We start from the raw sequence: 19,330 nt of genomic DNA on the forward strand, positions 1-19,330 counted from the left end.
GGCCTTAGCATCAGCTAAGCGTGTCAGTGACCTACATGCACTCTCTGTTCATTCCTCGTGCACTAAATTCTCTCTTAGTGGAGATAAGGTTTTCTTAAGCCTAACCCGGCCTTTATGCGAAATGCTTCCCAGCATTCTCGTGTGAGGTAATGGAGCTTTCAGCTTTTCACCCTCCTCCTTTTTCATCTGAAGAGGATCAGAGGCTGAATGGTCTGTGTCGGTCCGTGTCCTGCGGGCTTACTTGGATAGGACCAGTGCTTTTGGAAGAGCAATCAGCTCTTTATCTCTTGGGCTCCTCCTCACTCGGGGAATCCCATTTCTAAGCAACGCCTCTCACATTGGCTTGTGGAAGCTATAATTTTGGCTTATGAATCTTCAGGAGTGCTGCCTCCAGAAGGCATCAGAGCCCACTCAGCGAGGGGCATGGCGCCTCTTGGGCTCTGTTCAGGGGAGTTTCATTGCAGGACATCTGTTCTGCTGCCAGCTGGGCTTCTCCCCATACTTTTTATGCGTTACTACCGACTGGATGTAACCAGGACCCGGTAGCTCATTCTGTCCTGGGGTGGGTTCTTCATAGCCCCTCCCTGTTGGTTCCTTTTTCTTTATATATGTAATATATTATATATATATATATATATATATATATATATATATATATACATATATGAAGTAGGGAAAAAGGGGTAATGGGCCGATTGGCTGTACACATTCATGTCACCGAGCATGCATTAACATTCCTGCTGGGTGTTGTCTTTACTGGGTGCTGCTGGGCTGATATTTATGTTTGTGCCACTAACATGTTTCTTCAGCTCTGCCAGTACACAGTTCTCACTTGTGTGCTTCAGGGTTGCCATGTGTGTAATTACGGGGCGTGTCAAGCACCGCCTCCTTGGGGCGACCGTTCCCTTTCTGGCTTGCAGGACCTCACTGTGAGTGTATTGGGCAATCGGGGAGCTGTCCATGTCTCCCATAGGTGGATCTCGAACACGAGATGATGAAAGAGAACAATAGGTTACTCACGTAGCCCGGTTCTCTGAAACATCAGTGGAGAGATCCACTAGCTACCCGCTTGCTGCGCGAGGCGAATATTCTTACTGAGGAGCAGCAGCGTGCAGATTGTTATATGCCCTTAGGTAAGGAGCGGGACCTTACCGAGCATAGGACCAGCGCTTCTGTCTGTCTAGCCAGACTTGGTGCAATTGGATGCTTCTGCAGAGGTCAGGTACGGATGCCCTTCCCATAGGTGGATCTCTCCACTCGATGTTTCAGAGAACCGGGGTTACGTGAGTAACCTATTGTTTCTTTTTTGCCATTTTTAACCTAATATTGACCTTAAGACATGCCAATCTACAGCATACTGTGGCAACTCAAAAACAAACACAATGTTAAGCTTAATTTAATGCATCAAATAGCTTTCAGCTGTGTTTGATATAATGGCAACCGATCAGCAACATCATCAAATGATCAATTTAGCATGATTACTCAAGGATAAGGTGTTGGAGTGATGGCTGCTATCTAGATTTTATCAAAAACGTTTTTGACTTTTTTCAAATAGAGATGGTGCTGTTTTTAACATCAGGAATGTCCTGACTATACATTTTGTGATCAGTTGAATGCCACTTTTGTGAATTTAATTACCAATTTCCTTCACAAACTGCAAAATCTGTACATTATTCCAAACTTTTATGATTCATTCAGATCATTATTTCTGTAAGTCACACTTAGGTGGCAGCAAATCAATATCGTTCATGTGTTTCGAGTCATTAAACCATTGATAAATCACAGAGGCCGAAACAAGTCTAATTATATTTTATTCAAACCAGTGTGTCTAATAAGAGACTTTATCAGTGTTTTAATATCATAAGTGTTTTCCCTGCAAATGACAACAAAGCATATCATTTTGTGCATGACCATCAAGCAATATAAAAATTGACAACATAGCCTGAAATTAATTACAGGTTTTAATTACATCCTGATGTCATTGTAATGCCACTTAATTCAATTAGTCACTTTTACTCTTAATTAATCCAGCTCCTTTCTCTGCTTGTTAAACGGGATTACCGATCTAAACAAGCGACATCCCTCCTCTGTCATATAAGACTCTGATCCTTGCTCATTCATAAAATGAGGAAATGGAAATATTAGTTCAGTGGCTCAAACCAGTGATATGCTCAGTCACAGCCCACACTCAAATGCTATTGGCTCACACTACAGTCATTCTTTACAGGTGGGAAAAGCAACCAATTAGTGCCTCACGAATAAAACAAGTGCAGTGTTGCAGCTGTTTAGAACAATTACATGCTGATTTCAAAGTCACATCATTTTAGGGGGACTGAAGCCCTCCTAAAAAAGGCCTAATAATGCTGATGGCTGCTGCTAAGACACTTGGAAATAAGTGAGGACAGTTCTAGGAGAGCGCGCTCGGTGCGCTCACGAGACTGTTCCTCACAATTCCAGTATATTATATATAATCTCACACTATCGTCTCAGAGTGCTCGGTTAGAAGACTTTGTTCACTCCATGTATTTTTTGTGCTCTCTCGCTCGTTGTCTGCTAACACTAATGTTATAAATGCAGCACTGGCCTGATTGGGCAAGTGACAGTTCTAACAACTGGCCCGAACCTCTCTCACTCTGGCCCCGGGCTATCGGGCAGTCCTTATTGTTGAGCCCTGAGCTCTCTTTTGTTTTAAAATAGACAGCATTGTGAAAGTCTTTGGTTCTGATGTTCATTGTAGTTTGTATGTAGACGACATCTGCATTTGCTACAGAAGCAAATACATATGCATATCATTGAGCGAAAAATCCAACTGAAGATAAACAAAATGCACTCCTGGTTAACTCAGAATGGTTTCAAGTTCTCACAAACAAAAACTGTCTATATGCATTTCTGTCAGCTCCGTTCATTGCACAATGAGTCCCCATTAAAGTCGTTAAAGAGAATAGGTTCATTGGTATCAACTTAAGTAAGCTGTCTTTTCCCTCATATTAAATTATTGAAAAATAAATGTTTTAAAGCTATGAACGTTTTTAAGGTTTTATCCAAAACCAAATAGGGAGCGTACAGTTCAGCTCTCATGAATCTGTACAGAACCTTGATTCGCTCAAAGCTGGACTATGGAAGCATAATTTATGGATCAGCCAGGTGATCTTATATACGACTTATAGATACTGCTCACCACCAAGTTATTCGACTGGCTTTAGGAGCATACAGAACATCACCAATTCAAAGTTTATATGTGGAAGCCAATTAATCTTCCTTGGAAATCAGATGCCTAAAGCTGGCCCTACAATATGCAACCAAACTGAAAACAAATAAAGAAAATCCAACCTATCCAGCAGTTTTCTCAACTCAACATTCAATACTATATGAAAGAAAACCAAGTCACATTTATCCATTTGGCCTATGTATAAAAACCCATCTAGAGAATCTTAAAGTGGATTTAAACATTCTATAGCAGACATATTTTTGCGAAATCACCCCCACGGGATCTCAAAAAGCCCAAAATCCATCTGGATTTAACGAGAAACCAAAAATCTAAAACTCATCCAAATGACTATTACCAACAATTCCTGGATATGAGAGCAGTGTTCCTTCAACCTATCCCAATATACACAGATGGATCCAAATCTGGAAATCAAGTGGCAGCAGCCTTTGCAACAAGTCAACTGTGTCAAGGCATATACAACCCTAACCAAAGTTCAGTTTTTACTGCAGAGGCAAATGCGTAATTAATAGTGCTGAAGTTCATGGAAACTGTTCCACAGAAATCCATTTTAATGATAACTGATTCCAAATCATGTCTGGAAGCATTGGAGTCTATAAAAACCGATTACCCAACAATCGTGATGATTTTAATAAAATTGTCATCTCTGGAATCAAAGAATTTTTGTATTTTTTCCTTCTAGGTACCTGGCCACTCAGGAATCTCTGGTATTGAACAAGCAGATAGAGCTGCCAAAGAAGCATTATCCTCAGAACCAGTAAAATGTTCTATTCCGTTCACAGACCTAAAACCAACATTAAATGTGTACACTAAAAACAAATGGCAGTCGGAATGGGATCAGTGTTTAAATAACAAATTACGGGAAATAAATCCTGTTGTTGGAACAAGACACGTATTCCTTTTAATAATCATTGGGATCAAGTCACGTACACTAGATGCCAAATAGGACACACAAGGCTCACACACCAATTTTTACTATCTGGAGAAAATTCACCAAAGTGCCAATCCTGTCAGAACCCACTATCCATTTAACATGTCTTACTGGACTGTAGCGCTTCTACTCACTTGAGGATCTACTGTTATTCTTTTGACACTTTTGAAAAGGTTTTTAACCAAGTAAATCCAAATTTAGTTTTAAGGTTTTTAGAAACAATTAATCTTAAACACCTTTTTCAGTTTTACTCTTGAATAACTAAACTGGCTCTCGCCATGAATATAGCAGTAGAAGCTGGCATGGCGTTACAAAGGAAAAAAGAAAAGTAAACAGTTCTGTGTCGGAAGAAAGTTGAACTTTCACCAGCAAAAAATCACAAGCACTAACCCACAAGCAGCATGGAAAGCTGTAAATTGCACCTAAAGACAATATATTTAACAAGTTCCCACATTTTGATGTTAGCGATTGCCCCATCTCCCAAAGCCAACAGTGATTAACACCTAAATTTGCATGGTTGTAAGTGTGTGGCCATAATCATACCATCTGCAGCATTAAGTTAAAAATCAATAGCTCATGTGTGGCGTACAGGCATGGCTGCTTTCTGTCAACCTAAAAAAGGTGGGCCAGTCATGGAATGTTAATGTGTAGAGACTGTTGTGTGCTGGTTCCTGGAAGTGTGATCCGTAGATATCTTGCACATACAGCAAGAGGGTGAGGTGCTTCCAGTTTGTGAGTGGGGGTAATGGTGAGGTAATATGGGGTGGTAGGGGGGTGTAGTGCCCTGCTTCGGGATTGGCTGGTTCGTATCGGATGGTAGGGCTGCCCTAATATCACGCCACACCTAAGTCTAAGCCAGGGAATGTTCTGGATTGTTTTATGATCAAGCCCTGACATGCTTCCTATAAAACAAGCAACCTTTACACTTATCAATGGTGACCCAGAGCTGTAATTTCTCTAACACATTTCTCCCTGGAGGGAACAATATAACTGGCTCTGCAGGATGAATTTCCACAGACCTCCCAACCAGCTCAGATATGCCGGTGTCAAACTCCTACCACATTTCATGCAGCATAGTCATGCAATGTGAAAATGTTGAATATTGGTCCAAAATGGATTGCGTTTGCATTAGGGGTGGATATCATGGGGAAATGAACAGCTTGGGTTCCAATTCCAGTTAAGTTTAACAATTCTGGTTCCTCCTTGTAAACTGTTTGGAAACCATTCTTATTGGGGTCACTATACTCAGAAGCCTGTCGTCAAATATAATAATATATAATTTCGGATTCAGAACAGAAGTGAAAAACAGAATAGAAATAAAATGCAATCTAGAGGTACACAGAAATATCTTTTTTTATAGATTAATCTGTGCCAATAGTTGCTTTTTTCTATCGGTTATTGCGAAAATGATGCCAATAGGTTTTTTATTATATATTTCTCCGTGTTCCTCCGGTGGATTCTACTGTTAGAACAATTCATTGGATATCGCCTATGGTGCGCAAGGGACCGTCTGAAAACACCACCCACAACTAAAACATCACTACCATCAGAGCAGTCATTTATTTGACTATGTTTTCACAGTTATTATGTCTTGCAACTTTTTCACTGGTTATTTCTCTTAAATCTATATTTTGGATTTAGTTTTTCCTCTGAGGCATATCATGTGCGCCGCATCTGCCAAGCAGCATATGAAACACAAAATGCATTCTATTTTTAAATCTCTCAGAAATGAATCTCACCCTCAAAGATGGTTGGTACTTGTGCGCACCAGACAAAAAATAAGATCTTGGATCGTCATGATGACAGCACATTTTACAGTGGCACTGGTGTGTATATTGCATTGTGTTTTATTACATGAACAGTCACATTATATTTAGTGTTCCATCTGCACCAGGAATGCAGACCAACCAGTAACATTGTTTTGGGAAAATCAGTTAAAAGGAAAGAAGAAAATGGTGCAGGTCCTACACAAGAACCAGTTCTTGATACCCAGCCCTAATTAACATGCAATTAAACTAGTGTTAGTGGTAAACCAAGTGAACAGTTTATGGTGTTTAAGGGAACAGTTTACCCAAAAATGAAAATACGGTCATCATTTACTCAGCCTTCTGTTGTTCAAAATCTCAATGACATACTTTCTTCGTTAGAACACAAAATGTTAAGCAGAATTTTAGCTTCTATCACCACATCTTTCATTGTATGGACATAAGATCCAATGAAAGTGAATGGTGACTGAGGCTGAAATTTCAAATGTCAAATTTAAGATGATTGTGTTGTTAAAGGTGTTCAGCTCACTAAATCTCTCATTCTCTCTGTGTAGGATCTGTCTGTTGGAATGCAGTGTGCGGGAGGTACGTGTTGTGGTAGCCACCATCCTGGAGAAGACCCTGGAGAGCGCTCTGTACTTCCAGGACACTGGGCTTGACTGTCTTTTGGACATGCTGCTGTCCCTGTTGGATAAGGACGTACTAGATAACTGCAAGAACTGCTCTCAGTACTTCGGCCTTTTCAGTAACTTTGCTCAGAGGGTGAGAAAGAATATTTAGGGAGTTACCCATATGTATTTTTATTACACCTCATGCTAGGCACAATGCAGAGTGTGAGCTTGTTTAGGACACAAGGTTATGACATTATTTTAAATGATTTGATCAAATTGCTTGAGATATTGGTGATCAAATTTGTTTCTGTTACATTGTATTCGGCTAAAGCTTCTGTGTGTTAAAGGGATAGAAAAATCTGTTATTATTTGCTCACCCGAATATTTTTTCAAACCCATGTGATGAAAGAAATTCGGAAGACTGTTCACATTGCTCTTTTCCATACAATGAATGTAGTGATTAAGGGCTGTCTCATACAGGTTTGAGGGTGAGTAAATGACAAAATTGTCATTTGTGGGTGAACAATTCCTTTAAGCAGAGAGAAACATGTAGTCATCAGACACATTTAGATGTGTGTTTTCATGTTTCAGGGCTATGGGCCGTGTCAACTGCTGCTCAAACATTCAGCCTATCGCCGCATGCTTGTCTTCTTGCTGGGACACAACCGGCAAAACAACCAGGTACTACAGACACCCTCTGCTCTGTATCTTGTGTATATTGTGTTAAAACGTTCTTCATGTTCCTCATGTTTCCCCACATTTCTCTTAATCAGTCTGTAATTCACTGTCCCACACATTCTCTCTGTGTTAAGCACCGGCGCTGGAGTTCAGCGCAGGCTCGAGAGTTCCTGCATCTCCATAATACACTGGCCCTGATAGTGCTGCACACAGACCTCACTTCTCAGAGGACAGAGGGTAAGAGCACTCGAAGATGTGCACTACCTCTCAAAAGTTTGGATGCACCTACTCATTCTAACATAACACAAATGGAACTATGTAGTGACCAAATATGTTATACAGATCTCAAATTTCTTATAATTTACCTTCTTCAAATTAGCCATTTTTGTCTAGGTTAGGTTTTCAAAACAAATTATGCCAAGGACCCCCAAATTTGATGATCCCCATGCAAGAGTGTAAGAAAAGTAGGCAACATCATATTATAAAGACTTCTTGTTTGCTAAATAAATAATTGGTTGTCATATTGTCATTGTACTAAAGCCAAAATAAATTATTAGAGCTTTCTAAATTGCATGTGATTTTTAAACGCATGTGATTAATTGAAAAGGTTTAACGCATTAATTTTTCGATTAACATATTTTCTGTTAATAAAGAATAAACCAGCATAAAGACTGTTGGAGTTGGGCAGAACCTTTGCAAAATGTCCGCCTTGGGTCATTACACTGATGCCCACACCACAAGCACACACATAACAAACATATCAGTGAGAAAATTATGAATAATTCAGAATGAGCTTTTTTGGCCAAATATGCTTACATACACAAGGAAATTGTCATGGTGACAGAATCTTCCAGTGCAAAGAGAATGCAAACATATTCTGTATGCAGACATACAACATATATGAAAGGACCTCTTAACCCTCTGGGGTCGACGGACTCGTCCTGCTGGATATTTTCGTCATTACAGCAGAAACAACTTAAAATTCTCCATCATTTTGGGGCATACAGATAAGTGTAAGACATCATTAGAGACTATAAATGGTCTACTTTTATTTGTGTACACTCACAATAACAACAAAATCTTGTGCTTTTGTAAAATAAAGAAAATAAAAAGGGTGAGCTATCAGACGTCTCTGTCTCCACAAGCATATTTCTGAAACACGTCACAAAAATGAACTGAAACTCCGCAAATACTTATCACACAAACATAAAACATGTCTAAAGAAAGCTTAAAATGTCTACTTTTATATAAAACAATTCAAATTTAAAACTAATATTCTCCTGCAATGCAATCTGTTTGAAATAAAGCGATGTACAGTTTTTACCGGTCCAGCTCATTATCTGTAATGTGATCACCCACACCAGCAGAGCGTGCCATTCATACGCTAATGTGCTGAGACGATCAACGCAAATGTACACGCCCCCCGACTGTGCGGTTGTAAACACTTTTCATTCATTTTTCTGCGCGTTTGCAACGATACACAGACGAGAAAACTCCAGGATAATAAGGAAGAGTAAACATTTTCCTCAGAAGAAGAGCGGGACTCCAATGAACGTTTGTATTTTGAAGAGAGACTTGATCCAGCCAAGGATACAATTTCAGACGAGTAAATCATTGAGTTTTCATTAGTTGACATGCTATTTTATATAAACATGTACATATTTTACTAGTGGGACTGTTTCCGACTTGCCAGCCAGGATTCAGAGTATTGACATTTGAAATATGTCCTAATAAGCAAGTTTTAGTTACATGTAAATGTTGTTTCTGCTAAAGCAGGCATTTAAATTTTATGCTGTATGATATAAATATGATATGTAATGTGATATAAAATTATATGAATTTTTAGAATATATTTTATCTAGTGTTTAAAATGCCTCATTATCATTAACAAAGCTTGTGCTTGCAAATACAGGTGAAACTCGAAAAATTTGAATATCGTGCAAAAGTTCATTAATTTCAGTAATTCAACTTAAAAGGTGAAACTAATATATTATATAGACTCATTACAAGCAAAGTAAGATATTTCAAGCCTTTATTTGATAGAATTTTTATGATTATGGCTTACAGCTTATGAAAACCCCAAATTCTGAATCTCAGAAAATTAGAATATTGTGAAAAGGTTCAGTATTGTAGGCTCAAAGTGTTACACTCTAATCAGCTAATTAATCCAAAACACCTGTAAAGGGTTCCTGAGCCTTTAAATGGTCTCTCAGTCTGGTTCAGTTGAATTCACAATCATGGGGAAGACTGACCTGACAGTTGTGCAGAAAACCATCATTGACACCCTCCACAAGGAGGGAAAGCCTCAAAAGGTAATTGCAAAAGAAGTTGGATGTTCTCAAAGTGCTGCATCAAAGCACATTAATAGAAAGTTAAGTGGAAGGGAAAAGTGTGGAAGAAAAAAGTGCACAAGCAGCAGGGATGACCGTAGGCTGGAGAGGATTGTCAGGAAAAGGCCATTCAAATGTGTGGGGGAGCTTCACAAGGAGTGGACTGAGGCTTCAAATGTCGTATTCCTCTTGTCAAGCCGCTCCTAAACAACAAACAACGTCAGAAGCATCTTACCTGGGCTAAAGAAAAAAAGAACTGGTCTGTTGCTCAGTGGTCCAAAGTCCTCTTTTCTGATGAGAGCAAATTTTGCATCTCATTTGGAAACCAAGGTCCCAGAGTCTGGAGGAAGAATGGAGAGGCACACAATCCAAGATGCTTGAAGTCCAGTGTGAAGTTTCCACAGTCTGTGTTGGTTTGGGGAGCCATGTCATCGGCTGGTGTTGGTCCACTGTGCTTTATTAAGTCCAGAGTCAACGCAGCCGTCTACCGGGACATTTTAGAACACTTCATGCTTCCTTCAGCAGACAAGCTTTATGGAGATGCTGACTTCATTTTCCAGCAGGACTTGGCACTTGCCCACACTGCCAAAAGTACCAAAACCTGGTTCAATGACCATGGTATTACTGTGCTTGATTGGCCAGCAAACTCGCCTGACCTGAACCCCATAGAGAATCTATGGGGCATTGCCAAGAGAAAGATGAGAGACATGAGACCAAACAATGCAGAAGAGCTGAAGGCCGCTATTGAAGCATCTTGGTCTTCCATAACACCTCAGCAGTGCCACAGGCTGATAGCATCCATGCCACGCCGCATTGAGGCAGCAAACCAAGTACTGAGTACATATGCATGATTATACTTTTCAGAGGGCCGACATTTCTGTATTTAAAATCCTTTTTTTTTTATTGATTTCATGTAATATTCTAATTTTCTGAGATTCTGAATTTGGGGTTTTCATAAGCTGTAAGCCATAATCATCAAAATTATATCAAATAAAGGCTTGAAATATCTTACTTTGCTTGTAATGAGTCTATATAATATATTAGTTTCACCTTTTAAGTTGAATTACTGAAATTAATGGACGTTTGCACGATATTCTAATTTTTCGAGTTTCACCTGTATGTGTTCAGGTGTAAATGAGTAAAATGCACTTTAAATATGCCCATATTAGAAAATCAGCATATTATAATGATTTCTGAAGGATCATTTGACACTGAAGACTGCAGTAATGATGCTGAAAATTCAGCTTTGATCACAAATTACATTTTACAATATATTTAAATAGAAAACTGTTCTTTTAAATGGTAGTGTAGGTCTAAAATGAAGTAAAGTCTTTATGTAAAAAAAAATATATATTCAGATTACTTCTTTTAACTTAAAACTTGATTTGGATCATTAAGTCTCCTCACATTCATTCTCTATCCCTCATTGATAGGCCCAGAGGAGGGTCTTTGTCTCTCATGTGTGAATTAAAATCCATATTCAAGATAGTTCACGCCTCCTCGCATATGACCTATCAACACTAAAAGTGTTTTACAAAAGTTAAATTACTATATTGTTTTGTATGAATGAGTGATCAGGGTGGTTTTCACATAATTTTGTAGCAAAAACTCTAGGCTACAAGATCCAGTTCTCAGAAGTCTTGTGGACAAATGTTTAGTTTCTGTTATATGGCCTTATTTCAATGACTTAAAATTTTAGTTTTTTCAAAAACCACGCATAAACATTATTTTCTCAAAAATACAAACCTGTACATGCATGTTGCTCACATATTATTGTAGCCCAGTTTGTGCTGAATACAGTGTTATCAAACTTTAGCCATTAATATGTTTTTAAGCAACTGAAAAAAGCACAAATGTCAAAGCATGTCAAAACTTCTCCAGGGCCCAAAATACCCTCAGACCCCAGAGGGTTAATGATTTTTGTTGTACAAAACAAGGCTAGATGGGAAATTAATTTTTCTCAGAATTTATTTGCTGACTCCGTAGCACCTGGTGAGTTGCTGGAGACTTATTGACTGCTTTTCTTGCACTGTACAGTCAAACTCATCCATTTAAAAAAAGAAATGTTTTGTTTTGTCACAAAAAACATAGTAGGTGCCATATGCAATCAAAACCAAATCCGAGCATTTAAGCATAAGCCTTTTTATCAAAAGGATTCACAAAAACTTTCATTCATTCATGCGTGTTCAAACTGTTGACTGGTTTTGAATGGTTCTCTGATTGTGAGTGATGAGGTAATGCGGATGTTCTAATACTGTTCTTTTGTGTGTTCAGCTCAAGGAGTGTTCAAGCAGAGTTCCTCTGGACTGGTGGCTCCATCTTCTCCTCTTCTACCTCTACATCCAGACATCAACACATTGCTCTTCAAATGTGATGGCCAGACATATCTGATGGAGGTACTGTAATACTCTGTCTCTCTCTCTCCAACTATTCTCTCACCCACTATACGTCTCTGTTATGCATTGTTGACTTAGGCACATGTGTTACAGGTGATGTTTGCCATGCGTGAGCTGTCCGGCCCGTTGTCATTTCTCATTGAGATGATCACATATTGCTCATTCTGTAATGAGCCTTTCTCACTGGGAGTTCTGCAGTTACTCAAGGTTGGTACCCTTCAAATCTACTCCTTAAAAGAAAATCCACACTTCTCATGTGAATTCTAGACAGGGTTATTATATTGTGTCGAAAATGTCACTACTTTTTATCTTTATTTATTAACATTTAACTTTTTATTTTTTCAGTTTAGTTTTAATTCTTGTTTATGAACAGTCTATATTGTGTTTGTGTCTTCGGAAATAACTAGTTTTGTTTTATTTAGTTTCAGTATTTCACTGCTAGTTTTCCAATTCGTAATAGTTATTGCTAATGATGATTACTTCTAGAATCACCTGGAGACGGCTCCACCTCATGAACTGAAGAATGTCTTGCAGTTGCTCCTAGAGATCCTGGTGAGCGATCACTCTGTGCTGTTTTAAATGCCATTTTTTAATCACAGTTTAATGATGTAATAATGGTATTCATTTTACTTTTCAGATGGTAGAGGACCCTCTGCAATCCCAGAGACTTAAATATGCATTTGAATCTGAAAAGGGCCTTTTGGGTGAGAACCACACCATGTGTCTTTGTATTACTGAAGTCTCCACAAAACAGGCAGTATTAAATTGATTTGGGCTAACGTGTGATTCTCATTCACAGCTTTGATGCATCAGAGCAACAACGTCGACAGCAGTCGCTGCTACCAGTGTGTGAAGTTCCTGGTCACACTGGCTCAGAAGTGAGTTTAGAATATTGTTATAAAACTAGGGATGTACTGATATCGACATTTTGGCTGAGAATTGATTTTATATTATGGCCGAGAACTGAAATAATGGCAACTTAAAAATACATTTAAATTTTTTTTTTTTTAAACATACTCTCCACTCAACATGAAATCACATGCTTCCATTGAAATTGTGCATAAAAAAGAATACACAGTGTGATTTGGAAGTACAATTAGCTGGTCATTGCAAAATAAACCCAGACAGAGTGATCCAGATCCTAATGGGAAGGTGCTTTTTATGTACCATATAAATAAATGCTCGTGAAATATTGATTTACGTTGAATTTATTTCACCCTGTGAGATGCAAGAGACCATTGGATTGATAGGAGAGACAGGAACTTATCACAGCTATGTGGGAAATCGGTTGAATAGAACAGTGATTAGTTTTAATGTTTGGTGGGGCTGGGTATTGATATTCATTTCTTGATTTGATTCCAATTCAAAAGCTCTTGTTTTCAATTTCAATTCGATATTGATTTGCATGGGTTTATTTCAGTTATAATGTCCATTTTGTTGACTAATACTGTTAATGATACAGGGGACCTTCTGACTAGGTACATTGCAAAATTTTACTTTAATTTTTCTAATTATATTTTATTTGTTTTTCATAATTTTGGTCACACTTTAGCTTAATTTAAAAAATGTACAAACCCATGTATTCAATATTAAAATATGATATATTGCCTATATTATTTTTTGTTACATGATTGTTGTTTAATTGGATAATTTGTACTATTTACAAGTACTAACATTGATTTGTTGAACACGTGATAAAAATCGGTGCTGCCTCTAATAAAACTGTTTGTAAATGTTATTAGCGAAAGAGGACTCGAATTGATTTTTTATCTCATCCGTGCTATTCATGATTTGAATTAATTTCAAATAACAAATGTTTGTTTTGTTGTTTTTAATCAACAATTGACTGTAAAGAACAGAAAGGATATTAAGTGACATTATTTAATGAAAAATTGATTGTGTGGATATCGTCTTTGGACACACATTTCAATTTATTAATTTAGCAGATGCTTTTATCCAAAGCGACTACAAATGAGGAGAACAACAGAAGTGATTCATCCTAGGGAGGCATTAATAACATACGTGCTGTAATACAAGTTTCAAAATTGTTTAGAGAAGTACCACTAGCAAGGAGATCCTTTAAAAATAAAATAAATGAAGACAGTGCACTAAAGGCATTGGGTCAAGTGATCATAGAAGAGCTGTGTCTTTAGATGCTTATTGAAGGATGTTAGAGAACCAGCAGCTCGGGTAAGTGTAGATAGGGGGTGCAGAGCCAGTGGTTATTCTGTAAGCAAGCATTAGTGCACTGAATTTACACAAGCAACCATTGGCAGCCAGTTTGATGAAGAGAGGGGTCACTTGTGCTCTTTTGGCCTTGTTAAAGACCAATCGTGCTCCTGCATTCTAGATCAATTGCAGAGGTTTGACTGTACATGCAGAAATGCCAGCAAGAAGACCATTGCAGTAGTCCAGCCTGGATAGCACAAGAGCCTGTAAGAGGAGTTGTGTGGCATGCTCCGAAAGGAAGGGCCTGATTTTCCTGATGTTGTACAGATGTTGTGTTTAACTGATTGTCAAACACAACCCCAAGATTTCTGGCTGTCTTGAATGGTGTGATCGTTGGTGAGTCTAGTTGAATTGTGAAATTGTGCTGAACTGCTGGGCTTGCTGGAATCACTAGAAACTCAATTTTAGCGAGGTTGAGTTGGAGGTGATGTTCTTTCATCCAGGACAAGATGTCTACCAGGCAGGCTGAGATCTGTGCAGCTACAGTAGGATCGTCACATTGGAATAAGAGGTAGAGTTGTGTGTCATCAGCGTAGTAGTGGTTGGATAAGCCATGTGCCTGAATGGCAGATCCCAGAGATGACATGTATATAGAGGAGCAGCCCCAGTACTGAACCCTGGGGTACCCCAGTATCTAGTTGGTGAGACTTAGACACCACTCCTCTCCAAGACACCCTAAAGGACCTACCTGTGAGATAACACTCACACCAGTGGAGCACAGTTCCTGTGATGCCCTTTGCCGTGAGGGTTGACAGGAGAATCTTGTGGTTTACAGTGTCAAATGCAGCAGGCAGATCCAGCAGAATGAGAACAGATGATTTGGATTAAGCTCTTGCCAGTCTCAGAGCTTCAGTAACGGACAGCAGGGGGGTTTCCATTGAGTGTTCACTTTTGAAACCAGACTGGTTGCCGTCTAGCAGGTTGTTCTGTGGGAGAAAAGATGAGACTTGGTTGAACACGAATTGTACAAGTGTTTTCGCTATGAATGGGAGGAGAGAGACAGGTCTGTAGTTTTTTTAAAAGTGCAGGATTTAGTGTGAGTTTCTTAAGCAGTAGGGTTACTTAAGCCTGTATTGGGTACCAGTGAGATGAGATATGTTAATAATGTGTCTGAGTGCAGATTCAATTGAAGCAGAAATAGCTTGAAGGAGTTTGGAAGAAAGAGGGTCAAGGGTGCAGGTAGTGGAATGACTGGAGAGGAGAAGTATAGAGAATTCAGCCTCGGAGAGGGGCAAGAAAGAGGGAAGTTGGAGGTTGTGTGCTGTTGGCGGATGTTTGTGAGTTTGTGGTGTGGAGAACTGACTGGTGATTGTTGTTATTTTGTTTGTGAAAAATGTAATGAGCTGTTAAAGAGGATGCGGTAGGTGGAGGAGGAGGGCAGAGGAGAGAGTTAAATGTTTTGAAGAATGTGCGAGTGTCAGGGGAAGTGTTAATCTTCTGATATTAGGCTGTTTTAGCAGTGGAGATGTTAGCGGAGGAGGAGAGCAGGGACTGATACTCACACAGTTCGACGGGGCTGGCCGAGACCTTTCCAACGACACCCCCCTCAGATAGCCAGGGGCTGGAGGGTTTATTATAGGTTGGCCTGGATGAGAGGGGACAGATCTCTAGCTATCTAGACAAGACTTTAAAGTTGAGCATAGGGTGTTTGTAGCATTACTGACGTCAAGTGAGCATGAGAACATTACATGGAATGAGTCAAATCCAACAATTCTTAAAATGTTGTGAAAGGATCTCAGTTCTGAACTTAGCCAATGAACTACTCAGACACTGGTGAGTGAAATCTGAACATTTACCTACCAATGGCTAAACATAGACATTTTTAGTCACATAGCATGATATTTCATCTCATATGCGAGTGATTTTCTCTCATTGTAGAAAATAAATCGATCTTGGTTGTTAAGGGTCAGTATCGAGATTTTTCAAATAATGATTGCGATGCATCAGAAAATCTATATCATTACCCAGTCCTAATGCTTAGGATGTTACAGAATGCCATGATTGACCAATCACAATCAAGTATTCTATAGCTATTAATAGTATCTGCTTCAAATATCAGCCCAATTAGATAGATTCAAAAAATACTATGTTAAATATCAATTTTGCCATAAATCTTTCTGCTTCCCTTGATCAAATGTTTTAAATTAACTGACTTTGTGTTTGGCAGTGTTTGTGGGATGTTAAGTGTTGTCTCTGTGGTTCTGTTAGGTGTTCTCCAGCTAAAGATTATTTCAAAGAGCTCTCAGGGCATTGGAGCTGGGCAGTGCAGTGGCTACAGAAAAAGGCAAGCGACTACACACTCACACTCATTCCTTTATTTGTTCACTAAAGTTGCAGCTGATATTATTTTATTTGCCTTCTCTCCTCTTTCAGATGTCTGAGCATTACTGGACGCCTCAGAGTAATGTATCAAATGAGACGTCCACAGCTAAAACCTTCCAGCGCACCATCTCAGCACAGGTACATTACTGCACTTGCAGTCAAACTGGCTTTTTATCAATGAGGTGAATCACAGCTTGCGCAATGCTGAATGGAGTTCAATAAATTATGTTTTGTGTGTGTTTGTAAAGGACACCCTGGCCTATGCCACAGCTTTACTGAATGAGAAGGAGCCATCCGGCAGCAGTAACGGCTCAGATGGCAGCCCAGCCAATGAGAACTCCGACAGAAGCCTCAGACAGGTCTCCATTTCTTATTAAAGAACTCATGAAATCAAACTAGGAAATTAATGTTTTTTCATCCTTTTCTTTTAGCTATCTGATATGATAGTGAACTCCTAAAAATTGTCTTTCAGCAGAAAAGCACATTTTAAAATTGCATTCTTTCTCTTTTGGGAAAATTTAACAAAAATATTTATATTATTACATTTATTAATTACAATTAGAATAATAAGCAATTCTTCCATAGGCATTTAATTACAATCATAGATTAACAGTAAGCTGTTTACACTTGCCAAACATCGTAATAGTTTGTAGCAATTGATGAATGACTATAGGGCTGGGTGGTATGCAGGAAATATAACGTATGTTCACGATATAAAACAAAAAAGAAAATGCGGTGTAGCACAGATCAATAAATTGGTGACAATTCTTTATCCTGAATTGAACTAATATTACTTCCAGAGATATAAACAGTTAAAAAAAAGGTCTATTTTATTTGTTCAATCTATTTGTATTTATTTTTTCCATTGAATTCATTTATTTTGAATATATGTGTAAAAAAAGCTCTGTTCTCACTCAGAGAGTTGAATCTGCCATTTTCAGAGAAGCTGAGTGCAGTGAGCTGTATCAAAAAATGTGTAATTGCTGGTTTGGACCAAAGTTGGAAAAATATAGCATCATACAGATTTGGTCAGGTTTTTGAGTATAGTTTTTGAGAATGGTAAAAATTATGGCGAGCCCCCACAGATCTTTTCTTTTTGCTTGTTTATTTGTTTTACTGCTTTCTTCTTTTCCAAAATAAAAGGTTGAATGGAGAATGTCCTTACTGGAAGGGTGGAGGCCAAGCTTAATATATTTAGTGATATTGTGTGTGAAGAATGCATAGGTAGATTTGGTGAAACAGTAGTAAGGAAGTGTGGTCCCAGCATGATGAGTCAGAGACTGAAGAAGATATTTCAGCTTGTGAAAGAGAGGAGGCAGCTTCGTCAGGCTTTGAGGAAGGCAGAGGAGCAGGAGAAGGAGGGCTTGAATGTATTGTGGAATGACATAAGGGCTAGATTAGCGATCTTGAGGAGGGCAGAGAGAATCCGACAGCAGAGAAAGAAGAGGGTTCATTAAGGATCCTTTTAAGTTTGCCAGAAAACTTCTGGAAGAAGAGGAATGGGGAGCTGGTGATGGCAAAAGAGGAACTAGAAGACCACATGGAACAGCAACTTGGTGACCCCTGCATAGACAACCCGCTTGGCTCCCCTGAATATGAGTAGAGCCAGTAGTGGAATTTGACATAGATCCACTTAAGCTGAGTGAGGTGAGGCAGGTGGTAGAAAAAGCCAGGGCAACTTCAGCCCGAGGCGCGAATGGGATACCATACAAGCTTTATTAGAAGTGCCCCATAGTTTTCAAAATGTTGTAGAGATCGTTTAGGGTTGCCTGGCAGTGCGCATACCTGTGGAGTGGCAAAGGGCAGTGGCCATCTTCATACCCAAAGAGTAGGGCTCCACCAACATTAGTCAATTTAGGAGCATTGCTCTATTATACATGGAGGGAAAGCTTTTATTTTCAGTGATGGCAAGGAGGATGTCTGACTACCTCCTGAAGAATGGATACATAGACACAAGCTGCCAGAAGGCAGGCATACCGGGTTTTTCTGGTACATGTGTCAGTAATATGGGAGCAGATCCAGTCTGCCAAGAGAGATAAGAAAGACATCCTCATTGTCTGGATGGATCAGTTCCACTCCAGCTTGTTAGCTATGCAAAGGAGTTGAGTGCATTAGGAGCTTGGTAGACAGCTACTGTGGGGACTTGAAGATATGTCATGCAACACAGGACTACACAACTCGATGGCAGCAACTGGAAAAAGGAATAGTGATCGGATGTTCAATCTCTCCCATCCTGTTCACAGCTGCGTTAGAGATCATCCTTATTGATGTAAGACAAATGGTTTGAGGAATCCGTGCACAGCTTACATGGATGATGTCACAAGCATCCTCCATACTGCTGCATGTACAACCAGCTCTTGAAAAGACTTGAAGTGCTATTGGCATGGGCCAGAATGAAGATTATGCCAACAAAATCATGTAATCTTTCTATTAGAAAAGGGTTGAGGGATGATCAGATTTAATTTGAGGTGGAGGGGGAAAGAATCTCGGTTGTGGAAGAGCAGCCTATTTGAAGTTTAGGGGCAGAATACACAGCAGATCTTTCAGGCAAACACATGGCAGAGTTAGTCCTGAAGCAACTGAAAGAGGGCCTGGATAAGATTGTCATCTCCCAGGCTAATTCAAGGTTTTGTGTTACCAATTTACCTGCCTGATGTGGCCGCTAAAAATGTATGAGATTGCAGCAGTTGCAAGGATGGATGCCAAGGCCAACAGTTATATCAGGAAGTGGCTAGGCCTGCCACGTTGTCTCTCAGATGTAGCATTGTTTGGAAGAATTGCTTTACAACTGCCTCTAAAATCACTCACTCTGGGCTACAAGAAGGAAAAGACCAGGCTTGT

At 39.2% G+C, this 19,330-nt stretch overlaps 1 protein-coding gene across 1 annotated transcript in view; it reads left to right on the forward strand.

The window, feature by feature from the left end:
- The window catches only part of LOC127623900 (ubiquitin carboxyl-terminal hydrolase 24-like), a 111,570-nt gene that overhangs the window by 89,338 nt on the left and 2,902 nt on the right, over positions 1–19,330 (forward strand). The window contains exons 57-67 of the mRNA XM_052098495.1: positions 6,478–6,685; positions 7,126–7,215; positions 7,347–7,449; positions 11,817–11,938; positions 12,032–12,145; positions 12,425–12,490; positions 12,576–12,642; positions 12,738–12,816; positions 16,376–16,451; positions 16,541–16,627; positions 16,738–16,848. Of these exons, the coding sequence (XP_051954455.1) occupies positions 6,478–6,685; positions 7,126–7,215; positions 7,347–7,449; positions 11,817–11,938; positions 12,032–12,145; positions 12,425–12,490; positions 12,576–12,642; positions 12,738–12,816; positions 16,376–16,451; positions 16,541–16,627; positions 16,738–16,848 (1,123 nt within the window). The remainder of the gene's footprint in view (positions 1–6,477; positions 6,686–7,125; positions 7,216–7,346; positions 7,450–11,816; positions 11,939–12,031; positions 12,146–12,424; positions 12,491–12,575; positions 12,643–12,737; positions 12,817–16,375; positions 16,452–16,540; positions 16,628–16,737; positions 16,849–19,330) is intronic.

Source organism: Xyrauchen texanus, chromosome 30 (genome assembly GCF_025860055.1).
Source record: "Xyrauchen texanus isolate HMW12.3.18 chromosome 30, RBS_HiC_50CHRs, whole genome shotgun sequence".
Classification (NCBI taxonomy): domain Eukaryota; kingdom Metazoa; phylum Chordata; class Actinopteri; order Cypriniformes; family Catostomidae; genus Xyrauchen; species Xyrauchen texanus.